A 22,664-nucleotide genomic window follows, 5' to 3' on the forward strand; every position below is an offset into this window, starting at 1 on the left:
CACTAATTATACAATTAGGTGACAATACATAGATTATTTTCCATTTTTCACCCCAGAAAGAATCGCTACTTGGTAAAATCTCTTTTGGTTTAATACTGGAGAAGAAAGTACATGCACCTGGTCTGTGCTGAGACTACCAATTCCTAGCAATATGCCTGAGGCAGGAGGTAAAAAGAAGTCAGGGCACAGAACATGAAGAGTTAAACTGAAGTAAGCCCTAAAGTCAGGGAGGGCCTAATGCAATACAAAGGGCAGAGCAAATGTAACTAATCACACTACAAGGAGCCTTAGAAGGCTGAACAGACAACACAGCCTGCTTCCTGGGCATCAAAGGGCTGGCAACCACCAGCGGCATCCCTGCATCCTGTCACATTCACCTGAACCAAAAAGCTGTATAAAAGACCCTGCACTTAAGCACTTACAGTTTTTCTACCTTGATGAACCCCCTCCCGGACACTGGGGTGGGAGCTTTCTTCTAATTCTTCCCAACTAATAAATAAGCACTCAGTCATTCCCTGCTCCTTGCAGTTTTGTTGGCACCAATATTATTTGCCCCAATATAAGGACAGAGAACATGGCACGGGGCAGGAAGTGGTTGTATGACCTTAGACAACAACCCACTAGATCTGATCTCAGTACTGTCAGCAGACAAGAAGGTGGATTTCTCTCAGAAGACAGATCTCTGGTTGTGAGGAAGTAGCGAAAGCTGAGGGAGCAACTGAGCAGCCCTGGCCAGGATGACGCCTTGGTGAGTACCCAAAGGCTCCTCCAGCGGCCCAACACAGACCCTGTAGAAAGATACCCACTTGCCCACTGTCCTGACCTGCACTCCTCAGTGCGGTGAGGTAAAGTTCTCTCAGTGATCTCCCAGAGCGACCTGACACTGGTAAGAGTCTTCTCTTAAGCCTCACTGGCTTGGCCCTCTTTTACGCTAGTAGGATAGATCTCCTCTTGTGCTATGTCTTGAGTAGATTTGCTAAAGTGGCCTATGCATAGGCTTTCTTTGGATTGAGAGATGGTCCTAACTTCTGTGGGACTTGCTGTATAGATTCAGTCCTGCTACAAAAAGACAAAGCTTCAAATCTGGTTTTTAAAGAAGTGATAGTAAACAAATACCCCATCTCATAATCTATGGCTCTTTTTTGTGATAAGGTACATGCTATACAAAAATGTACTATATATCTAAAGTTTAGATATATAGTACTTGCTTAAAAAATAGCCCATGGTTCATAACTAATAGTATCAACACAATTGCTGTGCTAAAATGTATCTTGCTTGTGATTTCAAACTTCCTATAAAAACATTATGCCAACTATCTACAACTATTTGATAAAATTTTGACTTCTAAGACAATCATGGTTGCTCTCACTTCAATACTGCTGCAACTGACTTCCTAGGTATTCAACAAAGGCTCTGAGACCAAAGCTAATTATGTAACTGCACTAAAAACAACCGTTTTGGTTCTGGTCTTACAAGGTCAGCAAGGATATGATACATGAGAGCCCTCTTTGTAAGCGTTTGCCTGGCAAAAGCAAAGTGGTGAGTTCAATCCCCAGTACCAAAAAAAAAAAAAAAAAAAAAAGACCTCATGCTAGAGGGAGGATCATAAAGAGAAACATGTTTCCATTCTTTCAAGGAGAGTCCTGTGGTCTAGCACAGGCCATAACTCATCCTGGCAGATGACACTGGCAGAGGGGCTAAGAGGCTCTGCATGTGATTCCAAAAGTAACTCCTGTCGTGTCTTAATTGACCTTTATATATGCCATAGGGTAATTCTAATTAATATGGGTATCACTTAAACTTGGTCTTAAACACACAGCCAGAAAATAGAACCAAACCATGTAAAAATATTAATAATAATTCAGGGTAAATATACAAGGGGTTCCAGGTCCTATATGCTGGCCCCTACTGACAGTGTCCAACTATACCTATATCTTGTCACTATTATGGTTCAATACGGCTAAGAATCCACAATAATAGTTCTACAAATTCAGTAAGAATCTTTTTTAACTACCTAGCTAAGCTAACACAGGGCCTTCTATAGCCTTGCATCTGAAAACTTACATGCTTATATAAAACTTATTATCTTTAAATGAGCCACACCAAATAAAGAAGAAATGTTGCTTTTATGCCAGTCAGTTTGACACAACAAGAGATATAACATAAAAACTAGCCAACTGTGCTTGCAAAGATCCACCAATATTGTCTAAGTCATAGAGATCATGGTCAGGGATCTAAAATTTGACATTCTGACTCCCCTAACAGGACCAACATTAATGCTCCTTGTAGCCTTGATATTTAGACCATCTTTTCTCAACTGCTTAATCAAATTTGTTTCTTCTCCCTCAACAGCTTTAAAGATGCAAACAGTCTCTCCAACAAGCACTCTTCCTGGCTTGTATTCAGGACCTTTAGATAGGATTCATAGTAGTGGGCTCTTTGGCTCCCAGCCATAGCCCCTCTCAGCAGAAGTAGTTTGCAAGACCCTTCACTGGCCACTGTACCCTAACCACAGTCAGTGTCACTAATGTTGAGGGTGGAAGCAAGCCAGGAGGTAGAATTTAGAAAGAGAGGGCACTGGTCCTGAACAGTTAAAGAAAGGGAGGTGGGGCTGGCAACAAATAAATTAGCATAACAAAATAGACTACTGGGATCTAATGAAGTGGAAGAGACAAAGAATGGGTCTTTACCAAATGAGCCAGACCTTGAAAGAAATAAAATGCAAATACAACAGCTTGCTTTTCAGACATGGAAGGTCTACCTACACCCAGTAACATCCTGCTTTCTGTCAGGTATACCAGTCCCCAAAACTGTATAAAAACCCAAAAGACCTAAATACCTATGATGTCCAACTTAAGGACCATCTTTCTCCAACTAACAGAGATTTTTTTCTTTTATTGTTTCTAATACACATACATTTGGTCATTCCATATCACTTGCTGTTTTGTCAACTTCAATCTTATTTGCTCCAAAACAAGGATTCAAGGGCTAAATTCAATTATAGTATCTTCATCTTACACTGTAAATATTGCTAGTATCACTTAACTAGCAGATTGTTAAAAACAATGTGAGTTATACGCATCAAAATAGTTTGTCACAATTCATAACTGCTGAAAAAAATATGGTAACAGTGAAGTATTTGAATCTTACACAGAATTACAAAAGGAACACTTAAATTAAGGTCAAATATGTGTATCAGTTAGTAGCAATTTAAAAGTTAGTCTGTAATCTCAGTGCTTGGGAGGCTGAAGCAGAGGATCCTTGTGAGTTTGATGCCACCCTGGGCTACAAGGTGAGTTCAAAGCCAGCCTCAACTGTACAGTGAAACCCTGCTTCAAAAAGACCAAATAAATAAATAAAGTTAATGTGAAAAAAAAAAAGAGTACTTGTAGTATTTTCTCTATTTAACCAAAGATAGATCATAATGTACACTATATATAAATAAACCACAAAATGCACTAATATAAGGGGGAAAATTCTCTGAAGTAAGTTTCAATGTCCGTGAATATCTTACTTTAATACTTACCTGTAAAAATAAGTAACCGGGCAGTACATTGTCAAATGATGGGCTCAGATATATTGGTTCTGTCATTCTTATACCTATACCTCTGAAAAATAGGAAACCTAACATTAACCCGCATCAATTACACAGCATCATTTCTCAAACATGTCAAGTATAAAATGATTTGCCTTTTTATAACTTTTACCTAACATGTAAATAATTAGAACAGTGCTGTGAATCGGTTTTGAATGTTGACCTCAAGGAGAGGCCAGAATTAAAAAGGATAAAATGGCAAAACTTTGACTTGCACAAGAGTTTCTTTAGAATTCTGGATAAATTAAAAAGTAAAGAATATCTGATTGCAGAATTGTCCTAATCTTTCCAGTAACCAACATATAACCACTGTTAATAACTTTCCAGTCAACAAACATTTCTTGACTATTGAGTTTATGAGGTACTATTCTAGGTACTTGTATAAAAGCTGAAAAAATTCCTAGAGTCCTGCTGGTGCTAAGCAGTGACAAGCACAGTACTACTCTCATCTTTTTATAGAGTAACTGTCCAGGGCAGACTTAACTGGAAGATGATCTTTTCTACGTCTGTCCCACTTCATGAGTGGCAGTGTTGCTGATAAACAAGGGAAGGGCCAGGCCATGGGGAGGCAGTGACGTGCACGGCAATCACAGAGGTGACCAGAGACCACTGAGGGCAGAGAGAGCATATACACATTGTTAGAGAAAGCCAACAACTTTATTTTTAAATGGCTGCTTTCTTCTCCCACCAACAAAGAAAACATTATTCACAGCCTGGCACCTCAGTGTAATTCCTATAAGCCCAGCGACTTGAGAAACTAATGCAGGAATGCAAGATTGAGGTCAGCCTGGGAAACCAAAGAGAGATTTTGCTCATAGTAAAATGCAAAGTGGCTGGGGATACAGTTCCATGGTAAAGCTCCTGCCTACCAATATTTAGGCCCTGGTTATAATTCCCAGTACTGAGAAAGAGAAAGACGGGGAGGGAAGAGGAGGGCAATAGAAAGAAGGAAGGAAAGGGAAGGGAAGGGGAGAAGACTACTCAGCAAAGTAACTGTAGCCAGGACATCAAGTAAGCAAATGAAAAGTATACCACTAATAATGACTAACAGACGCAATCAAAATACCAGTTCTTATTACAGATCCACACACAGCCAACAGCTACATAATCTTTATAGTCACAAAGCCTTCTAAGAACAAAATCAGTTCTTGGCTGTTTATAAAGTATTACTGTCACTGGGCTGGGTCTGAGGGTTCCTGAGGCTGAAAATAAGGAACTTAACTCATTTACTTTTTAAAAGTGATTCTGTAGATTTGTTGACTCCTGTCATAGAAAAAGAATTTTCAGGACTCATCAATAAAAGAGGCCAGAGAAGGTTTGATTAGAGCTAAGAGAATGCTTTCAAGAATGGAGTGTGGAGGGGGCTGGGGATTTAGCTCAGCGGCATAAGTGCCTGCCTTGCAAGCGTGTGGTCGTGAGTTTGATCCCTGGTACGGGTAAACATACAAGAGTGGAGTGCGGGTGCTCAGAAAAATGAGGCAGCTACCAGCTGGAGCAGGGCACATTTAAAGGCTGCCTTCAAGACGGTGATCCAGGGCATGTATTCCCAGTCTGCTGGGTTACAGGGCCCGCCATCCTCTGTGGCACATGAACTGAAGTGGAGATTTGCTGTTTGGAGTTAGGACATACTGTCTCCAAAGCAGCTGCTTTTTGGGTTGGAGGACAGGGCGATTTGCAGAAGTACCTAGTGTCTGGGGACAGGTTATTATAAAGGGCCTTTAGAAATTTAACATTAAATTAGGATGGAAGGAGGGTGACATAAACTAGAGTGGCCTCCAGAAGCAGGAAAACAGCTTGTCTGGAAGCCAGTTTTTTTTAAAAGTAGAATTTTAAAATCTCAACTTCTCAGTCTCCTTTCTACTTAGTTTTATTTCTTCTATCCTAATCTCATTGCTCTCCATTCAATGTTCTGTTTCTTTAGAAGAATTAATTTGAAACATACAGAAAAACCTCTGCAACATGGGAAAGTGACCAGGGTTCTAGTCCAGTTCTGGACAGACAAATTGACATGGTTTTGTAGGTTGTTAACCTTGGAGCACTGGTGCTGTCTACAGCATTCCTAACACAAGTAAAATATGAACCTAGTTTATCTATGAATTTATTCAGAGCCACAAGTGGCTAGAGGTAATTTAGAAGTAATTGTATCTTTATTTTGGATTGAATAAATCCAAACATTATGAGTGTTGGTTTTCTGGTACAAATATTTTTAATTTACATTAAAATTATAAATTTTTCTGACTAAAATGTTAAACAGATCTAGATGAGTCATCTAATTCACTTTCTATCAAGATAAGCTTCAATGTTCTTCAAAGACATAAAAATTTTCAAATCATTAAAATTCAAAAGGACAAGTAAAATCATTTAATAATTACATTATGACTAGTCTTAATTGGACTTTTAGTCTCATCTTTCACCCTTTTTAAAATAGTAAGATTTTTTCCAAAAATCATGGAACTATGGATAAAATATTTTCCTATTGAATTAACATTAAAGACGTATTCATACAATGCAACCAGATAATGTTTACATTATTTTTAATAATCTTGATACATAGAAAGCATGTTTGTTTCTCCCATAACACCCAGTGACATACTTCAGTTCGCATAGGCCACTGAAGATTTCTTTGCGGCTTCGTGCAGAAATTCCATTTCCAAGAAACACTTTTGTTCCATCAAACTCTCTGGCTCCTTTCTTACATTTCCCTTTAATATCGGAGTACACAGAAATAACATCTCCAGCTTTCATAACTAAGGAAAGGAGAAAATCATGTTACAGTGATCTGCTCTTTGGCAGGATAGTAGTCTCTAAGTAGAATGGGAATCTCTAAGAACTCAATAGTGGATGAGCACGTCAGGCTTGCTCATTAGATATCTATGAGCAAAAACACATTACAGAAAACTTTACATGCATACCTAATTTGCTCATCCTTATCAGATAGTCCTTATTGGCGATATTAAATGCAAAGCTTGGAAAATACCTTTTCAAAAACTGAAAAGCATCTCAGTAAAATAAAATGAACTTCCCATTCAATAATACACGAGAATTTTAGAGAACTATTTACCTTACAGTACTTACAGCTCGAAGCTGACACAATTCCTGGAACATACACGTGGGCTCCTCGCAACACTGCATTGCCACACTGGGCCCCCACAACAGCTTCACACTGCTGCTTTTTTATGTTCTTTCTAGTTAAGAAAAGAGAAATTATTTAACAAAGTAAGAGTCTTCCTTTGGCTATAAACTTTTTCAAAGTTTCAAAATAAACTCTATAAAAATATTATTAGTCTGAATTGTCATGAATAAATGAGGAAAAGAAAGCTGAAAAAAAAAAGGGGGGTGTAGAAGAATAGTTATAAAAGGGGAGGAAAGAAGGGAGAATGGTACAATAGGGGGAAGTCGCCCTGGGAGATCTGGGTTGTGTGCTGGGGTAGGACAGTCACAGGTCTAGCTCTGATGCCCAAAGGTTAGGGTGATTTGCTTTGCGTGGCCCAGCTGTTTCCCTGTTTCTGTAGTTGGCCCACCCTGAGCAGCCACCTGGACTGGAATCTAGACACTGGGGCGCCCATGAGCGCCATAGGCGAGGTCGGGAGGTCGAGGGTTAACCTAGCCAGCCGGAGAAGCCGGGGACCGCGAGGTCCCGTAGGCACTTTCTCGGTCTTTCCGGAAGGCGGTCTGACACCCGAGGCCGCAGCGCGGGGGCGGGGCCTATCCGGAGGGCGGCTCCGGTTGGCGGAGCGCGGTGGGCGGGGCTGAGCGCGCGCGCGGCGGCTAGAAAGGAGGCGACGGCTGGCTGGCTGCAAAGCTGACTGACGGTGAGACGAGGCGCGGCGTCGAGCGTGGGACCGGGTTCCGCGAAGCGCGGGAAAGAGCCTTGGGCTGTAGGCCTTGGGGTCTTCGGTGTTCTCGGGAGTCGGCTTTTGCCGCGACCCCTCAAACCGAGTGGGACCGGAAGTGGTGCGACAGACTCCTCGGACCGAGGCGCGGCCTCAGGTGCCGCAAGGACCGAGTCCGTAGTTGGCTGGGGGACCCTGTTCTCCACCTTAGCACCCTGCGCGCCGTCAGGTTGGGGGCGAAGGCGGGAGCTCCGGGAAGTTTCCAAGGAACTGCGGAAGGGTTTCGGATCGGATCCCAGCGCGGGTGGCTGCTGGGTTATGGGCACACACTTGTAATCCCAGCACTTGGGAGGTCGAGACGGGAGGATCACTGGGTGTTCGAGTTTAGCATAGTGAGTTTAAGGCCAGCCTGAACTGCATAGTGAAACTTTGTTTCAAAAGACAAGAAACAAAACAACCAAAAAACTTATGGGGACCTACAGTATCCAGCTACCAGCACAGGAAGCTGAGGCAGCAGGATCTCCGCCGGTCCAGGCCGACCTGGGTGCACAGCGGGACCCAGTGCAAAAACCACAAGATAACGTCCTCACTTCGGAGGCCCGCGAGCGCTCTCTTCCCGGTGTTTGCTGATTGCAGGGCAAGCGCGACGACGATGTGCGGGCGGACATCCTGCCACCTGCCCAGGGAAGTGCTGGCCAGGGCCTGTGCCTACCGCGACCGTGGCGGCCTGCGGCGGCTCCCCGAATGAAGACAGCCTGAGAAGTACCACCCTTCCTACAACCAGAGCCCGCAGAGCTGCAACCCGGTGCTGCTGTCGCGCCTGCACCTGGAAAAGGTAACGTTCTCTAGGGCCTTCCTCGCCTGTGGGTCGGGTGTGCCCAGCCTCCGGCTGGCCCGGGTCCCGCCCCACTTGAGAGCTACTAACCCTGAGCCCCGCAGAAAGAAGGTTTATTCTTGTTTTGTAAGTTGAGATAACTCCTTCCATGTTCTTTGGCCATTGTATTTTTTTATTTTAATTTTTAATTTTTTATTTATTTTTTTGCCTTTTTGAAACAGGGACTCACTATGCAGTTCAGGATGATCTTGAGCTCACTTTGTAGCCCAGGCTGGTATCGAACTTGATTGAAACGATCCTCTGCTTCAGCCTCCAGAGTGCTTCGATTACAGGTGTGAGCCACCATGCCCGGCCAATTTTTATTCTCTCTCTCTCTCTCTCTCTCTCTCTCTATATATATATATATATATATATATATATATATATATATTTTTTTTTTTTTTCTGTAGTTGCTGTACCAGCCTTAATTTGTGCCCAGTTTATGAGCCTTGAATTTGAATTGTTTTAAGGCAGCAGATTTCAGACCTCACTTATCAGGGTCATTTGAGTATCTTTTTAAAATTTCCCCCAGCACTTGGGATGCTGAGATAGAAGGATCACAATGAGTTCGAGACCAGACCTTTTCTCCAAAAAATATTTTTTTGGGGCTGGGGATTTAGCTCAGCGGCATAAGCACCTGCCTTGCAAGCAGGCATTTGTGAGTTTGATTCCCCGTACCAATAAAAAAGGAAAAGACAAAAAAAAAAAAAAAAAAAAAACCACAAAAAATATTTTTTCTGTACCCCTTTAACCAAGCCAGCTGACTCACCCCTAGGGCAGACTTATAATGAACTAATTTAGCTGGAGTGGTGGCACACATTTGTCATTCCAGCTACTCTGGAGGCTGAGGCAGGAGGATTACTAGTTCCATGGCAGCCTGGACTACATTAGTAAATTTGAAGTCAGTTTGGATTACATAGCAAGACCAAGATGCTGCTTCAGAAAACCAAAATGGGGAAACAAATAAAAGAACAGCTAATTTAAAGCACTTCTGATTTTTCTTAAGCCTTGAAAGTTTTCTGTTCTTTTTTTTGTGTTGTCAGTTGTTTTGTTTTTTACTAAAGCTAGGAACATATGTATTTGGTTTTGTTACTTGAAGAATTTTTTTCTTCTTAGATACTAGGGATTAACGCCCCCAGGCCCTCACATTAAGGTACATTCTCAGTCCTTTATTTTGAGAAAGGCTCTTGCTAAACTGACCAAGCTGGGCTCAAGCAGAGAATGTGGATAACACCCCAAATGTGGGTACTATAGGTGTACAGCACACTTGACTTAGTTATTGGTAATTTATTGTGTTCATAGTGTTGCAGTGTCGATTAATTACTTTTTTTAAGGGGGAAAGGTTTATTTAGCTACAGTTTGTAGAGGTTTTAGACCATAAGCAGCTGGCTCCAAGGTAGGGTGGCAAGGGGGCAAAAGTTCCTGGTGATGCAAGACTGCAAAAGTGGAGTGGGGGGAGAGAGAGAGTCAATTTGTAATGAAGTTTTAAGTTCTTTTTCTTCTGTTCCAAAAAGCAAGTTTCTCTACATCATAAATATTTTAAATGCTTTTGATAACATCTTAAAATGTCATGATTAGGGTGAGGAATGATAGTGCACACCTGTAATCTCAGATACTGGGAATACTGAGGCAGGAGGATGGCCAAGGCCAGTTTAGCCACTTGGCAAGACCTGGTCCCCAGAAATAAAAAGGGACTAGGATGTAGCTCAGTACAAAAGCACTGGGTTCCATTCTCCCCCTTCTGCCCCCTTGCCACCCTACCTTGGAGCCAGCTGCTTATGGTGCAAAAATAAGTGGAAGTTTTAAAAATTATCTTTAGGGGCTGGGGATTTAGCTCAGCGGCATAAGCGCCTGCCTTACAAGCAGGCAGTCGTGAGTTCGATCCCTGGTACCAATAAAAAAAAAAATTATCCTTAACATTTGCTGTTGTTTCTCAATTTGATAAATATTTGATACCTCATTTTTCTCAAATGTGTAAATTTTAAGGCAAAATTAGAAGCGTTACAACTCATCCAAATTCTTAACGCCCACTCAGGTTGTAGTATTTGCATTTGAAACCACTAATTTGCAGTTGGTTACTTTTTTCTTTATCTACCCCAGTGCTCCCAACTGTTGCCCTCCCTGTCCAAAAAGGGGAGGCAAGATGACTGATACCGAGAAGTATTTTTAGTATTTTGGTTTTTCACTCACTGAATTCATTGCCCTCATGATTGAGTTTGGTTTGCAGTTGCCCAGTGAACACATTCAAGTCGGAGGTGACAGCAGAATTTGTGAGGACCAGGTTTCTCAGCTTAGGTAGGCACTGTCAAAATATGAGTGCAGGATAATTCTTTGATATGGGGAGCTGTGCTGTACTGTTGTAGGATATTTAGCAGCACCCCTCACCTCTACCCCCCGGGTACTAGTAGCACCACAAGTCACTACTAGAAGTGTCCCTTGGCATTGGCATAAGTCTCCGTGGTGGAATGGAATTGTCCTATTGATATAGAGGAAAAAAACTCCCAACCTGCTAAATGTCCAGTATAAGTTTGTATTCTCTAAAATTGAGGAATAAATTTTAGGAACAACAGAGGTTAAGAACAGAATATTTTTATTGAGAGACAGAAGGGATCCTGAGTGGGTTCCTGAAGACCCTGCCTTTTGTAGGGATTTTTACAGAGCAAAACCACAAGGTGAGGTGGGTCCAACGTGGGAAAAATGGGAACTGCCACGGTGGGCATGAGGTGGGACCGAACTGTGGTCAACCAATAAGATTATGAGTATAATCACTCAGGTAAAATTGATTAAATTGGAGTCACGTGGGAAACGGGTCACTAGAAGTGAGCATGAATACAGAACAAGGTCTTTCCTGTGGGGGTTCTGTTGGTAACTCCTTTTGGCTTTATCAAGGTGATGGATACCAATTCCTGATGTTTATCCTTAGGGTGTGGTTGCATTTGTTTTATCTCTTGTCTTAAGGTCTGGCGGACAATGGGAGGTGTCTGTCTCCTCACTGTGTAAGGTGTCTGGTCTTTTGCACTGGCTCCTTCAAAGGCCTATCCCTATTAGACTGTTGCTCATTTAGCTCCCTATAAACGCTATTACTGGATGGAGTTGGAAGAGGGCCTCCCAAAATGGAGATGGAGACCTCAACTTGTCCCACTAAGTTCTTAGGGTTTTGTTTTGTTGTTTTTTGAGGCAAGGTCCTACTATGTAGTTCTGGCTGGGTTTTGTTTTTCTTTTTTTTTTTCTCCCACAGCCATATGAAGTCTTTATTTCTTAGTTTGTAACAAGAACATCTGTTATGAAAAAACTTTATTGTACTACTTCTGGAAAACTTAACCTTTTGATGATTATCAATGTAAACTTAACACAGTAACTGTATTTTTTTTTTTTTTTTTTTTTTTTTTTGGTCTTTTTGAGACAGGGTCTCGCCGTGCAGTTCAGGATGGCCTTGAGCTCACTTTGTAGCCTAGGTTGGTCTCGAACTCGCAACGATCCTCCTGCCTCAGCCTCCCGAGTGCTGGGATTATGGCATGAGCCACCATGCCTGACTTCATAGTAACATTTTTAACAACATTTATTAAGTGTCTCCCATAAGGCTATTGAGATTATCGGGACCTCCCATTAATGAACAAAGATGACAATGATTTTTCCTAGGCAACTGCTTCTTTATTCACCAAAAGGTAGTCCTATCCAATAGTATCTCCGTACCCCAAAGGATTTTTAATTATCTTTTTTTATGTCCAAATTCAAATTACCTTTATTCAGATAGTTATACAGCTTCAAGAACATCATCTTATCTCTCCAAATTGTTTAATTATCTTAATAAATTTTTTGATGATTTATGGGAAACCCAATCACAACACTTAACACACTTTTTCTTTTTCTAATCGGTACTAGCGATCAAACTCACTACTGCCTGCTTGCAAGGCAGGTGCTTATTCCACTGAGCTAAATCCCCAGCCCCAAACACACCAAACACACTATTTTTGAACAAAGAGTTCTCCAGTGATGGTACATAAACAACAGTATATATTAACTTTACACAACCAATTATAGCATCATTTGACCAGCTGGCAACTCAGGTAGAAGCATGCTTTTGGCTCTATAACCCATATTAAGTTCTGAACAAATCCAAAAATGCAAAAGAAAAAAATATTTGAGCTCAAAAATCAGCTGATTATGGATATGACAAATCAAGAAACATACTTAGATGATCTGTACAGATTGGACAGACAGAGAAACAGTTTAACAGACAAAACAAAATCAGAGTGCACTCAAATATATTTGGCTAATTTGAATTATGATGACTTTTATAGTTTTTATATTTGAAAGTATAAGTAGACTAATCAGAACCTTTTTGTAGGTCAGTTAACAGATTGAGAATCAACTCCGTGTGTGTGTGTGTGTGTGTGTGTGTGTGTGTGTGTGTGTGTGTGTATTGTGTGTGTGTGTGAAGAGAATTATACATGCAAAACTACAGAGCCAGGTATGGTGGCACATTATAGGCTGAGGCAGGAGGATTACTTTGAATTCAAGGCCAGCCTGGAGTACATAATAAGACACACAGAGTAAGTAAATGAATGAATGAATAAACAGAAGCCCAACGTTTAGCATTAACCTTATTGTTGGTTTGGCTTGGTTGTTTTTGGTGGTGTTGGTTTTTTGTTTTATTTATTTATTTTTTGAGACAAGGCCTCAGTCTTCCAGACTGGCCTGGAATTTAGCCTCTTCTTCCCTCAGCCTCCTGATTCAGATTAGAAGTATGTATCACCATCTCCGCTTATCTTTTCCTTCAGGGAGACTAGGCAGAGTAAACCACTTTGTCCAATAGGAAAAAGTGTGAACCTTCTCAAAACTCGAGTTCCAAAATGCTAATGGAAGGTTAGCTTGTAAGTAGACCCTTCTAAAAGTAGCATCTTCTGGTCCGCAGTATTAACTCTTCTACACAAAACTACTTCTCAGTGCTTACTTTTTTCAGTTCTGGGGCTGGAACCCAGGGCTGTACATATCCAAGTAAGTGCTCTACCACTGAGCTGTCTCCCTAGATCCCTTTTTTAAAATTTTGAGTCATGGGTAACTTGTTAAGTTACCCATGATGGCCTCAAATTTGCCATTTTCTTGCCTGAACCTCCCACTAGTCAGGATTACAGGTCTGTCACCTAATTGCTTTTTTTTTTTTTTTGGTACTGGGGATCAAACTCGGACCTCATGCTTCCAGGCAGGAGTTTACCACCGGGCTAAATCCCTGGCCTGTTTTTTTGGTTCTGTTTTGGTCTTTGGGACAGGGTCTCACTATGCAGTTCAGGCTGGCCTTGAGCTTACTTTATAGCTCAGGCTGATCTCGAATTTGCAATGATCTTCCTGCATTAGCTTCCCAAGTGCCAGGATTACAGGTGTACGCCATCATGCCTAGTTTGTTGTTTTTTTTTTTTTTTTTTTTTTTTTTTTTTGGTACTAGAAATCAGACTCACAACCTCGTGTTTGCCAGGCAGGCACTTATACCATTGAGCTACTACAGGTGTTTTATTTATTTATTGTCTTTTTGAGACACAGTCTTGCTGTGTTGTTCAGGCTGGCATTGAGTTCACTTTGTAGCCCAGGCTGGACTCATTCACAGTGATCCCCTACCCTGGCCTCCCCAAATGCTAGGATTACAGGTGTGAGCCACTACATCCGTTTTTAACATGTGTTTTAGAAATGTTGGGACCAAGGTTGAAGATTTAGCTCAGCGGCATAAGCTCATGCCTGGCAAGTGTGAGGTCGTTAGTTCAATCCCCTGAACCCCCCCCCCCAATGGGGCCACATGAAATCTGTCTATCCCAAAGGTACAGATTAAAAAAAATATGGTAAGTAATGATTCAAATATATAAAAGTATGTGGTAGGGGCTGGGGATTTAGCTCAGTGGCATAAGCGCCTGCCTTGCAAGCAGGCAGTCATGAGTTCGATCCCCGGTACCAAAAAAGACAAAAAATAAATAAATAAATAAAAGTATGTGGTAATCATGATTCCCCATTATGTGGCCTTGAAGCCTTATAAAGTTTTTATTTACTAATTGGTAAGGCTTTATTCTGGGCTTCTTGATATGGAAATATTTGAAGCTATAGTATATGAAGTTATATTCAAATATTTTAAGGAAAAAGACAGACACTATGATAACTACTATTAAGTCAGATTATTTGGTGGTGAAGCACTAGGTTGCTGAAACAGTTTTGCTTTGACCTGTATTGTTGTTATGTCCTCTTTTATCTCAATCTCTCCCTTATTCATTAAAAAATTATTTAGTTATTTTTTATGGTTTTCTTAATTAAGGGGAAAAATTTTAAAAATTAGCAGGATATACTATAGTAACTTTTTTTGATTTCCTATTAACTTGTTTTGAAGTCCTGCAATACTCCCACTATCTTGTTTTGACTGATTAGACTCTGTTCCGTTCTGTATGATAGTATCAAGTTTGAGGGTATAGGCAACTACTTTGAAGGCAGTAAGACTCACTAAGATGCCCATTCTGGTTTGACTATTATCTCCTTTGGAAGTCCTGTAATGTTTACAATGTTTAAGTTTTATTGGTCTTGTTCTCTACTGTTTTGTTCAACTTTATAATATCTAATGAGATAGACAATTCTTTTTAAGGAAGCAAGAGGCATTATGGTAACCATTGTTGATAACCTTGTACTCTGTTTTTACATCATGTAGTATGTCTATCCTTGGTTTTGACTGACAGCTTTGTTTTGCCATATTTGACTTTATTCTCTTCCAAAAAAAAGTAATAAGAACTAAGGAGTAATAAAACCCAAAATGTGTAAATTTTGTTGTAAAAAAGAGAGGGAAAAAAAGTGCTCTAAAGGATACAACTGCAAGTGTGTTTAGGGGTGTTAAATAGCTGACCATATTAATGTTTTTGGTTGGATCATTGAACACAACCGTTTGCAGTCTCTCTGTTTGAATGTTCACTTTGTATGCTTTGATACTATGACTTGAGCAACTATCTCTATGATGATAATGTGTGATCTATTAACTGGTGATTTCTTACTGTTTTTTTTTTTTTTGTAGTTCTGTATTACTTGTACCCTTACACCGCTTTGTTTTGTTTTGTGTTTTTCTGTTTTTCCTTTTAAATAAAATTTTTAAAAAAATATGGTAAATTCAAAACTCTTTGTGTCCCCTCCCTAACGCAACTCAAATCGTCTGTGTCATGTGAGCCATTTCAGTGTTTTAAAGTAGACTTTTTTTTGCAAAATTGTGTGCTGTTTGTCTTTTCATGCTAATGTTAATATAACATACATGTCTGTTTGGTATTTCAGATTTTATTGTATCTCACTGCTCTTAACCTTTTTCTATGGCAGGATGCAGACTCATCAGAACAGATCATTGCTCCCATGAGATGGGGCCTGGTCCCCTCTTGGTTCAAAGAAAGTGACCCTTCCAAGCTGCAATTCAACACCATCAACTGTCGCAGTGATACCATCCTGGAGAAATGGTCGTTCAAGGTAGGTCACTGGTCTAGAGAAAAGGCACGTGCTCTGTTTTCTGACAGCTGTTTAGTGCCTTGTATAACTGAGAAATAAAATAAGGTTCCAAACTGTTAATGTTGACTGAATGTGGTAATTCATGTCTATAATCCAGCACTTGGTAGGCTGAGGCAGGCGGGTTGCCCTGAGTTTGAAGTCAGCCTGGGCTACATAGTGAGACCCTGTCTCCAAAAAGAAAAAGAAAAGAAAAAGAAAAAAAGCCAAATTGTTTATGTTGAGTGCTGTAAAATAGTGGGTTTTTTGTTTCATCTTGTTTTGGTGTTTTTGTAGTACTGGGAACTGAATCTAAGGCCTTCAGTGAACTACATCTTTTACATTTTTTTAGTTTAAGACAGGGCCTCCTTAAGTTGCCCCGGCTAAGATTCAAACTCTCAGTCCTCCTGCTTCACAGAGTGCTGGAATTACAGGGATTATGGCATGCACCACCACCTGTGCTAATGTAGTCACTTAACATAAGTGTTTCTTTTGTATTATGTGGACTTACTTATAATCAGGGGATAGCTGGGAATGGATGTCCACCTGCCATCTCAGCTGGGAAGGTATATTAGTTACTTTCTTGTTGCTGAGACAAAATACCCAACACCTAAAGTTAAAGTGGGGGAGGGTTTTTTAACTCACAGTTTGTAAAGATTTCAGCCCATAATCTACTGGCTCCAAGGCAGGGGTGGTTTGGCAGAAGGACATCACAGAGGAGAACCAGTTCATGGCAGACAGAAAGGAGCAAAACAAGCAAGAGGCCTCGACAGTGTCTTTTGGCCCCTTTTATCTTATTCAGTCTACTTAAAGTAGGTAGCACTCATACCCTTAACCTTAGTACCCTTGAGCTTTGTACTATGAATCAATTTCAAGATCACACACTCTATATCCAACCACCTCTGAAAAATCTGCCTGTATGACCCCATGAGGCTTTAGGGAGACATCTAGACACAAGCCATAACAGGGTTAGAGCTAAAATATCTGGAAGCCTTCCCCATTCCTAGCTTGAGGGTATGGAGTACTCAGGCACTGACACAGCAGCTCCTTGAGCACAGAGCTCACGACTCAAGGCAGGATAAATGCTGTTGTCCTCCCTGCGTAGTATACCAGGGGACTGTGTGGCTGTGGGTACCAGGAAGCATATGTGGTTAACTGGGGGCCAACATTAGAGACCAGCTACTATGCGTACCTACTTATTAAAAAAAAGCTACTTGCTTTTATGTACTTTTCAGCATCAGTGTATTGGAATGGTGACTTTATGCATAAGTAAGGCAGACTCGGTGGCTTAGACCTATAATACCAGCTACTTGGGGGGCTGAGGCAAGAGGATTACTATGTTTTCTTTTTTTTGTCTTTTTCCCTTTTTATCGGTACCAGGGATCGAACTCGTGACTGCCTGCTTGCAAGGCAGGCGCTTATGCCGCTGAGCTAAATCCCCAGCCCCTGAGGATTACTATGTTGTAGCCCAGCCTGGGCAACTTTGTAAGAGTGTTTCAGAATGAAAAGGACTAGGGTAGCTTGGTGATAGAGTGCCTGCCTAGCACGTGTAAAGCCTGGGCTCCATCCTCACGACTACAAAGAAAACAAAAAAGTGAGATACAGAGAACTCTGTAAATATCTTCTCCTGGTTCATACGGTGACTGAAATTTTAACTTGGTGCTATCTCTGAAACATGACTGTGTCATGCTCACTTTTCTCTAAGGTGCCGCTGGGAAAGGGAAGACGCTGTGTTGTCTTAGCAGATGGATTCTTTGAGTGGCAACGATGTCATGGAACAAGCCAGCCGCAACCATACTTCATCTATTTTCCTCAGACTGAGACAAAGCAGGTATCTGCAGCTGTCTGCAGTATACTGTAGGAAGGACAGGGACAAGTCAAGATCCTGTACCACATGACGATACTTCCTTCAGTGATGGCCATGTGCGATAGTGCTGTACCATGTAGCCTGGTGCAGAGCAGGCTCTGCTGTTTACACTGTGGTGCTCAACGCTGTGCTGAAATTGCCTGGGATGCATTTCCTAAAAGGGTCCAGCAGTGATACTTGACAGTGACCCAAAGGACATTTTTTCCTTCCCTCATGGAGGTTGGTTTGTATTGTTTTGTTTTAAGCAACAGCTTTATTGAGATTTTTAAAAAAGGGGGCTGTGTTTAAGTGTTTAAATCATTTATTACAGTGAAAGACACATTGCCATCAGTCCCCCTCAGAATACTACTTTCTCTCTCTTTTTTTTTTTTTGTCTTTTTCCTTTTTATCGGTACCAGGGATCGAACTCATGACTGCCTGCTTGCAGGGCAGGCGCTTATGCCGCTGAGCTAAATCTCCAGCCCCCGAATACTACTTTCTCAATTCTAACACTTTATGAAGCAGTTTCCAAGTCCTTTTTCATGTCTTTAATTACATTGTCGTGGTGCCTTGATGACCTTAATTGACTCAAACCATTTACCTTTCGTGGTGATTTTGGCTTTGGAGAAGAGCCAGAAATGTCATAGTGCCAGATCCAGTGAATAAGGTAGAGAAAGACACACTGTCATGTTTTTGCAAATAAACCTTTTCATTGAACGGCACTTGGCAGCAGAATTCACTATGCTTTTGATCATGCCAAAAGCTGACCTTGATCTTACTGTGTAGCCCACGATAGCCTCAAACTTGTGATTCTCCTGCTTTAGCCGCCTCAGGTCTGGTGTTACAGGTACGTGCCACTATGCTCAATTTATTTCAATCTGTCATTCTTTCTTACTGTCCTTTTTCTGTCTGTCTTTTTTTCTCCTTTCTGTGCTAGAAATTGAACTGTCAGGGCATTTGTACATGTAACATCCCACCTTTTTTTGGAGATAGGCTCTTGCTAAGTTCCCCATGCTAAGCTCAAACTTGGATCCTCCTGCCTCAGCCTCCTAGAGTTCTGGTATTACAGGCATGTGCCAGCACACCTGTTGTTGTTTTGATGCTGTGCTTTTTTGTTTGTTTGTTTGTTTGTTTTTAGTAAAAGCCGAGGACCAAACTCACAACCTGATATTTGGTACACCACTCAGCTATACCCTCATCCCTGGAATTCTAATTCTACAAGGGTTGGGTGGTTTGATATTGTCCCATAGTTCTTAGATGTTCTCTTCTGTGTTTTTTTTCCAGTGATTCAGTTTGGACAATTTTCATTGACTTGTGTTCAGTTTATTGTTTTGTTCTTTTTCAGTAGTAGGGATTGAATCTATGCAATGAGGCACATCCCTTTTATTATTTGAGGCAGGATCTTGTTAAGTTACTAATTTGCGCAGAATGGTCTCAAACTTTGGATTGTTCTGCCTCAGCCTCCCAGGGTACTGGTATTAAAGGTGTGCCTTACTGTGTCCAGCCTTGATAGTTTTTGGTTATTGTCAGGCATAACATGTAAAACAGAAACTGAAGTAAATAATACTTCTGGCAATTCTTCCATTAAGCTTTTACTATGCCAGTCCAGTCGGGGGACTGTCGTGGCCTTTGACTGAAATCATGCTTCCCTTGTCACCCTTCTTCTGGTTCTCCAGTGGTATGTAGTGCTTTGGCAAGAGTGAGTGCAGAAGGTTGTTGCCGTGGTACTGCTGTGGCTGTGGACTCCCTGGAAGCCTGGGCCTTGGCGAGGTCTCTGCTCTTACTCTGCCTGTGTGTCACTTGTGCTTGCCGAGCTGCAGGGTGGCAGTGGTTCTTTGTCACAGTTTGGCCCACAGGCCGTCAGTCTCTGGCTTTCCCAGTCTGCCTCACCCTTTTCCTGAGGTTGCTCATTGCCTCACAGGCCCTCCTGCTCCCAGGGCCCTGCAGCGTGTTCCTTTTGTATGTCCTTCTGCAGAGGAGCACCTCCCATGCCCGCCCATGCCTCCTGCCTCCCCTGCCTTCCTCGGGTGCATGGGGAGCTCATGGCAGCAGCCTGTGGGTTGCCTGCTCTGCTGTCACATGTGGTTGTAATTACATCTGAATCTTTGCTGCTACCCAAAGTTGCTGCGTCCCACTTTTCACCACCGTCAGCTAATGTCTGTTCCTGCTCCCATCCAGCTCCCGCCTTTGCTTACATTTAGCCTTCCTGGTTGCCTGGCAACCTCTGTTAAGGTTGAGAGAAAGCATAGGTATGTAAATTCTGTAGCTTTTTTCCTTACTGTTAAGGTGAAAAGAGGTGCTTTTTGTTGCTTTCTGTATTGCAGATCTTAAACAGAATCCTGTACCTTAAGTAGAAGCAGTGTGATGAGAAGGAAAGTCAGGATGGCTGAGGAGGTTACCCCAGCAAGTGGGCAACCAGATTGCATGGGTCATTAGGTTAGGACAGCCAGCTGGTGCAGGTAAACAGTGTGAAGCTTGATGGCACACACTCACCGGTATGCCTATGCCACCATGAAAACAAACACCCAACCAAATGGTGTACATGGCAGCCACAGCAGCCTACATGTCAAGCAGAAGGAGTTTTATGCCACCAAGCCTCCTTCTCTTGCAGGCAGTGGGTCAAGGGATTAATGGTGATGGCAGAGTCGCCCCTGTGATGATCCCCATGCTGTCCAGTATGAGGCATGCCCAGCCTTTGCAAAAAGCTCATTTGCCTCTTTTGCTTGCAGCTAGGCAACAGTGGGACTGTGGACAATACAGAGGACTGGGAAAAAGTCTGGGACCACTGGAGGCCGCTGACAATGGCAGGGATCTTTGACTACTGGGAGCCCCCCGAGGGAGGAGACCTGCTGTATTCCTACACCATCATTACCATGGATTCCTGCAAAAGCTTGCATGATATCCACCACAGGCAAGCTTTTCTGTGTCTAGTTCTGGGCATCAATCCCAGCCAGTTTTTCCTTGTTGTATTTTGAGACAAGTTCTCACTAAGTTGCCCATGCTAACCTTGAATTCATGATCTTCCTGCCTCAGCCTCTGGGCAGCTCACATTATAGGTGTGCATCACCATGCTTGGCTAAAGTCACACTTAATATCCCTGGATCCAAAAGAATGCAGATGAAAGTCTGTCCTTTGTGCTTTTGGGTAGGTAGTTTTAAAAACTAGCTAGGGGCAGTGATGCACACCTATAATCAATCCCAGCATTTAGGAGACTGAGGCAGGAGGATTATTGCGAGCTCAAGGCAAGCTTAAGCTGCATAGTGAGCCACATCTCCAAAAAGAAAAAGAAAAAGCTGTCTTTCAAATACTTATATTCAATTTAGATATAACATGACATGCATTCTTAAAAATCATCACACTGCAAAACTAGAGTCAAAATCACATGAAATTCATTGAGATTTCAGACATTTTAAAATAATTTTAGGCCCACGGCTGGGCGTGATGGCACGTGCCTGTAATCCCAGCACTTGGGAGGCTGCAGCAGAAAGATTGTCAAAAATTCAAGACCAGCCTGGATTACCAAGTGAGCTTAAGGCCAGCCTGAACTGCATAGTGACACCCTGTTTCAAAAAGAAAAGAAAAAAAAGTTTAGGCCTTGGAGTTTTAATTAGTTGTAGGGCATATGTTTAGTATTCATTAGGCCTTGAGTTTAAAAAATAAATAGTCAAGTGTGGTGGCTCATGCCTGTCACCCTAATACTTGGAAGGTTGAGGCAGGAGAATTGCTTGCAAGTTCAAGGCCAGCTGGGGCTACCCCATGAGACCCTCTTCCAAAAAAACTGAATATTTCATCCAATGTATAGCCTCATCCATTTAATTTCTAGATGACTAGAAATTTTTTATATATTTTTTGTGTGTGATGCTGGGATGAAACCACTTACGTGCTTTTTCCTGTGCCCCGGTGGTACCAAGGCCTGGCTTGATGGCCCAATAATGCTAGACAGGGGCTTTGCCACTGCACTGCATCCCAGCCCCAACCCTGGAAATTCCTGAGGGTAGTTTCCATCCGTGCTGCAGCTTCTGATAGCAGAAGGCACCAAGCCACAACACTTGCATTCAAAGAAGCCAGTTCAGAGTGTTTAAGGTCTTCATGTATAAATAGTGCTCTTTCCTTGTAAGAAAAGCTTTTTCCTTTGTTAAAGAATGTTTCCTTGGCTTCTGCTCCTTAGGCCTTGTCAGCACTTCACACTACTTCTTGGAATTGCTCCAGCCATAGATATTTCTTCTATTTTTGCAGTGTTGTGGCTGCTGTGGATTCCTTTTATCTGTTGCTCTGGAGATAATTACATGTTCTTGTTTTTTCTTTGAAGATGCTTTGTTATTTCAAGTTCCTCAGTATTTAAAATGTTTCTGTTTGCTCTCCATGCACTGCCCACCCCTGTTCTGAGCCAGGCAGCTGAGCTGCTTTGGAGAAGTGAAATGGGTGCTTGAAATATACACACAGGAAGTTCCCAGGCACTGAAGGATAGAGCTCAGCCTGGAGACCTTCCTTGCAAGCGCAGGTAGCTTGTATGCATGCATTTCGTGCCCTTCTCAGGCTCTCCACAGAAACAGTTTCCTGTGTTCAACTCCGTTTGCACACATGAAATGCAGCGGAAGCAAATGCAGAATTTGCATTTTGCTCCATTTGCTTCTTGACACATCAGTCACACTGAAACAGGTTTGTAGTTTAAAAACAAGCACTGGCAGAACAGACTGTACTTGTATAACACCTTTATAGTTACTGCCAGATCTGAGTACACACTTATATACAGTTTTGCTGTTCTGTTGCAAAGATTGTTAATACTGTACCTACTAGGATTACCTGCCTTGTCCTGAGCTCTATGAAAATATGCTTTTGTGTGATATAGTTGTTTTAGTTTTTGTGTATTGAATTCAGGGCCTTCACGTCGAGCTATCTGTACATATATATACACACACACACACATGCACAGCCATTTTTGTTTTTAATTTTCAGACAGCGCCATTAAGTTTCTCAGGCTGGGCTTAAATTTGTGATCCTCCTGCCTCAGCCATGCAGAATGCTATA

At 41.8% G+C, this 22,664-nt stretch overlaps 2 protein-coding genes across 5 annotated transcripts in view; one reads left to right on the forward strand and one right to left on the reverse strand.

Annotated features, from left to right (window-relative positions):
* Positions 1-8,413, reverse strand: part of LOC100712895 (uncharacterized) — a 29,710-nt gene extending 21,297 nt beyond the window's left edge. The window contains exons 1-6 of the mRNA XM_063237594.1: positions 8,019-8,413; positions 7,643-7,739; positions 7,130-7,524; positions 6,671-6,780; positions 6,189-6,342; positions 3,527-3,608 (exon numbers count right to left, since the gene is read on the reverse strand). Coding sequence (XP_063093664.1) covers positions 3,527-3,608; positions 6,189-6,342; positions 6,671-6,780; positions 7,130-7,524; positions 7,643-7,739; positions 8,019-8,413 — 1,233 coding nt within the window. The remainder of the gene's footprint in view (positions 1-3,526; positions 3,609-6,188; positions 6,343-6,670; positions 6,781-7,129; positions 7,525-7,642; positions 7,740-8,018) is intronic.
* Positions 7,323-22,664, forward strand: part of LOC100722388 (abasic site processing protein HMCES-like) — a 54,160-nt gene continuing 38,818 nt past the window's right edge. The window contains exons 1-5 of one of the 4 annotated variants that reach the window (XM_063237966.1): positions 7,323-7,407; positions 8,065-8,263; positions 15,632-15,775; positions 17,496-17,621; positions 20,366-20,547. In XM_063237966.1, the coding sequence (XP_063094036.1) occupies positions 15,665-15,775; positions 17,496-17,621; positions 20,366-20,547 (419 nt within the window). In that variant the 5' untranslated portion in view covers positions 7,323-7,407; positions 8,065-8,263; positions 15,632-15,664. The other 3 variants (XM_063237964.1, XM_063237965.1, XM_063237963.1) reach the window with 3 other exon arrangements.

Source organism: Cavia porcellus, unplaced genomic scaffold, assembly GCF_034190915.1.
Source record: "Cavia porcellus strain 051 isolate PalLab524CR breed Dunkin Hartley unplaced genomic scaffold, mCavPor4.1 scaffold_27, whole genome shotgun sequence".
In the NCBI taxonomy this organism is placed as follows: domain Eukaryota; kingdom Metazoa; phylum Chordata; class Mammalia; order Rodentia; family Caviidae; genus Cavia; species Cavia porcellus.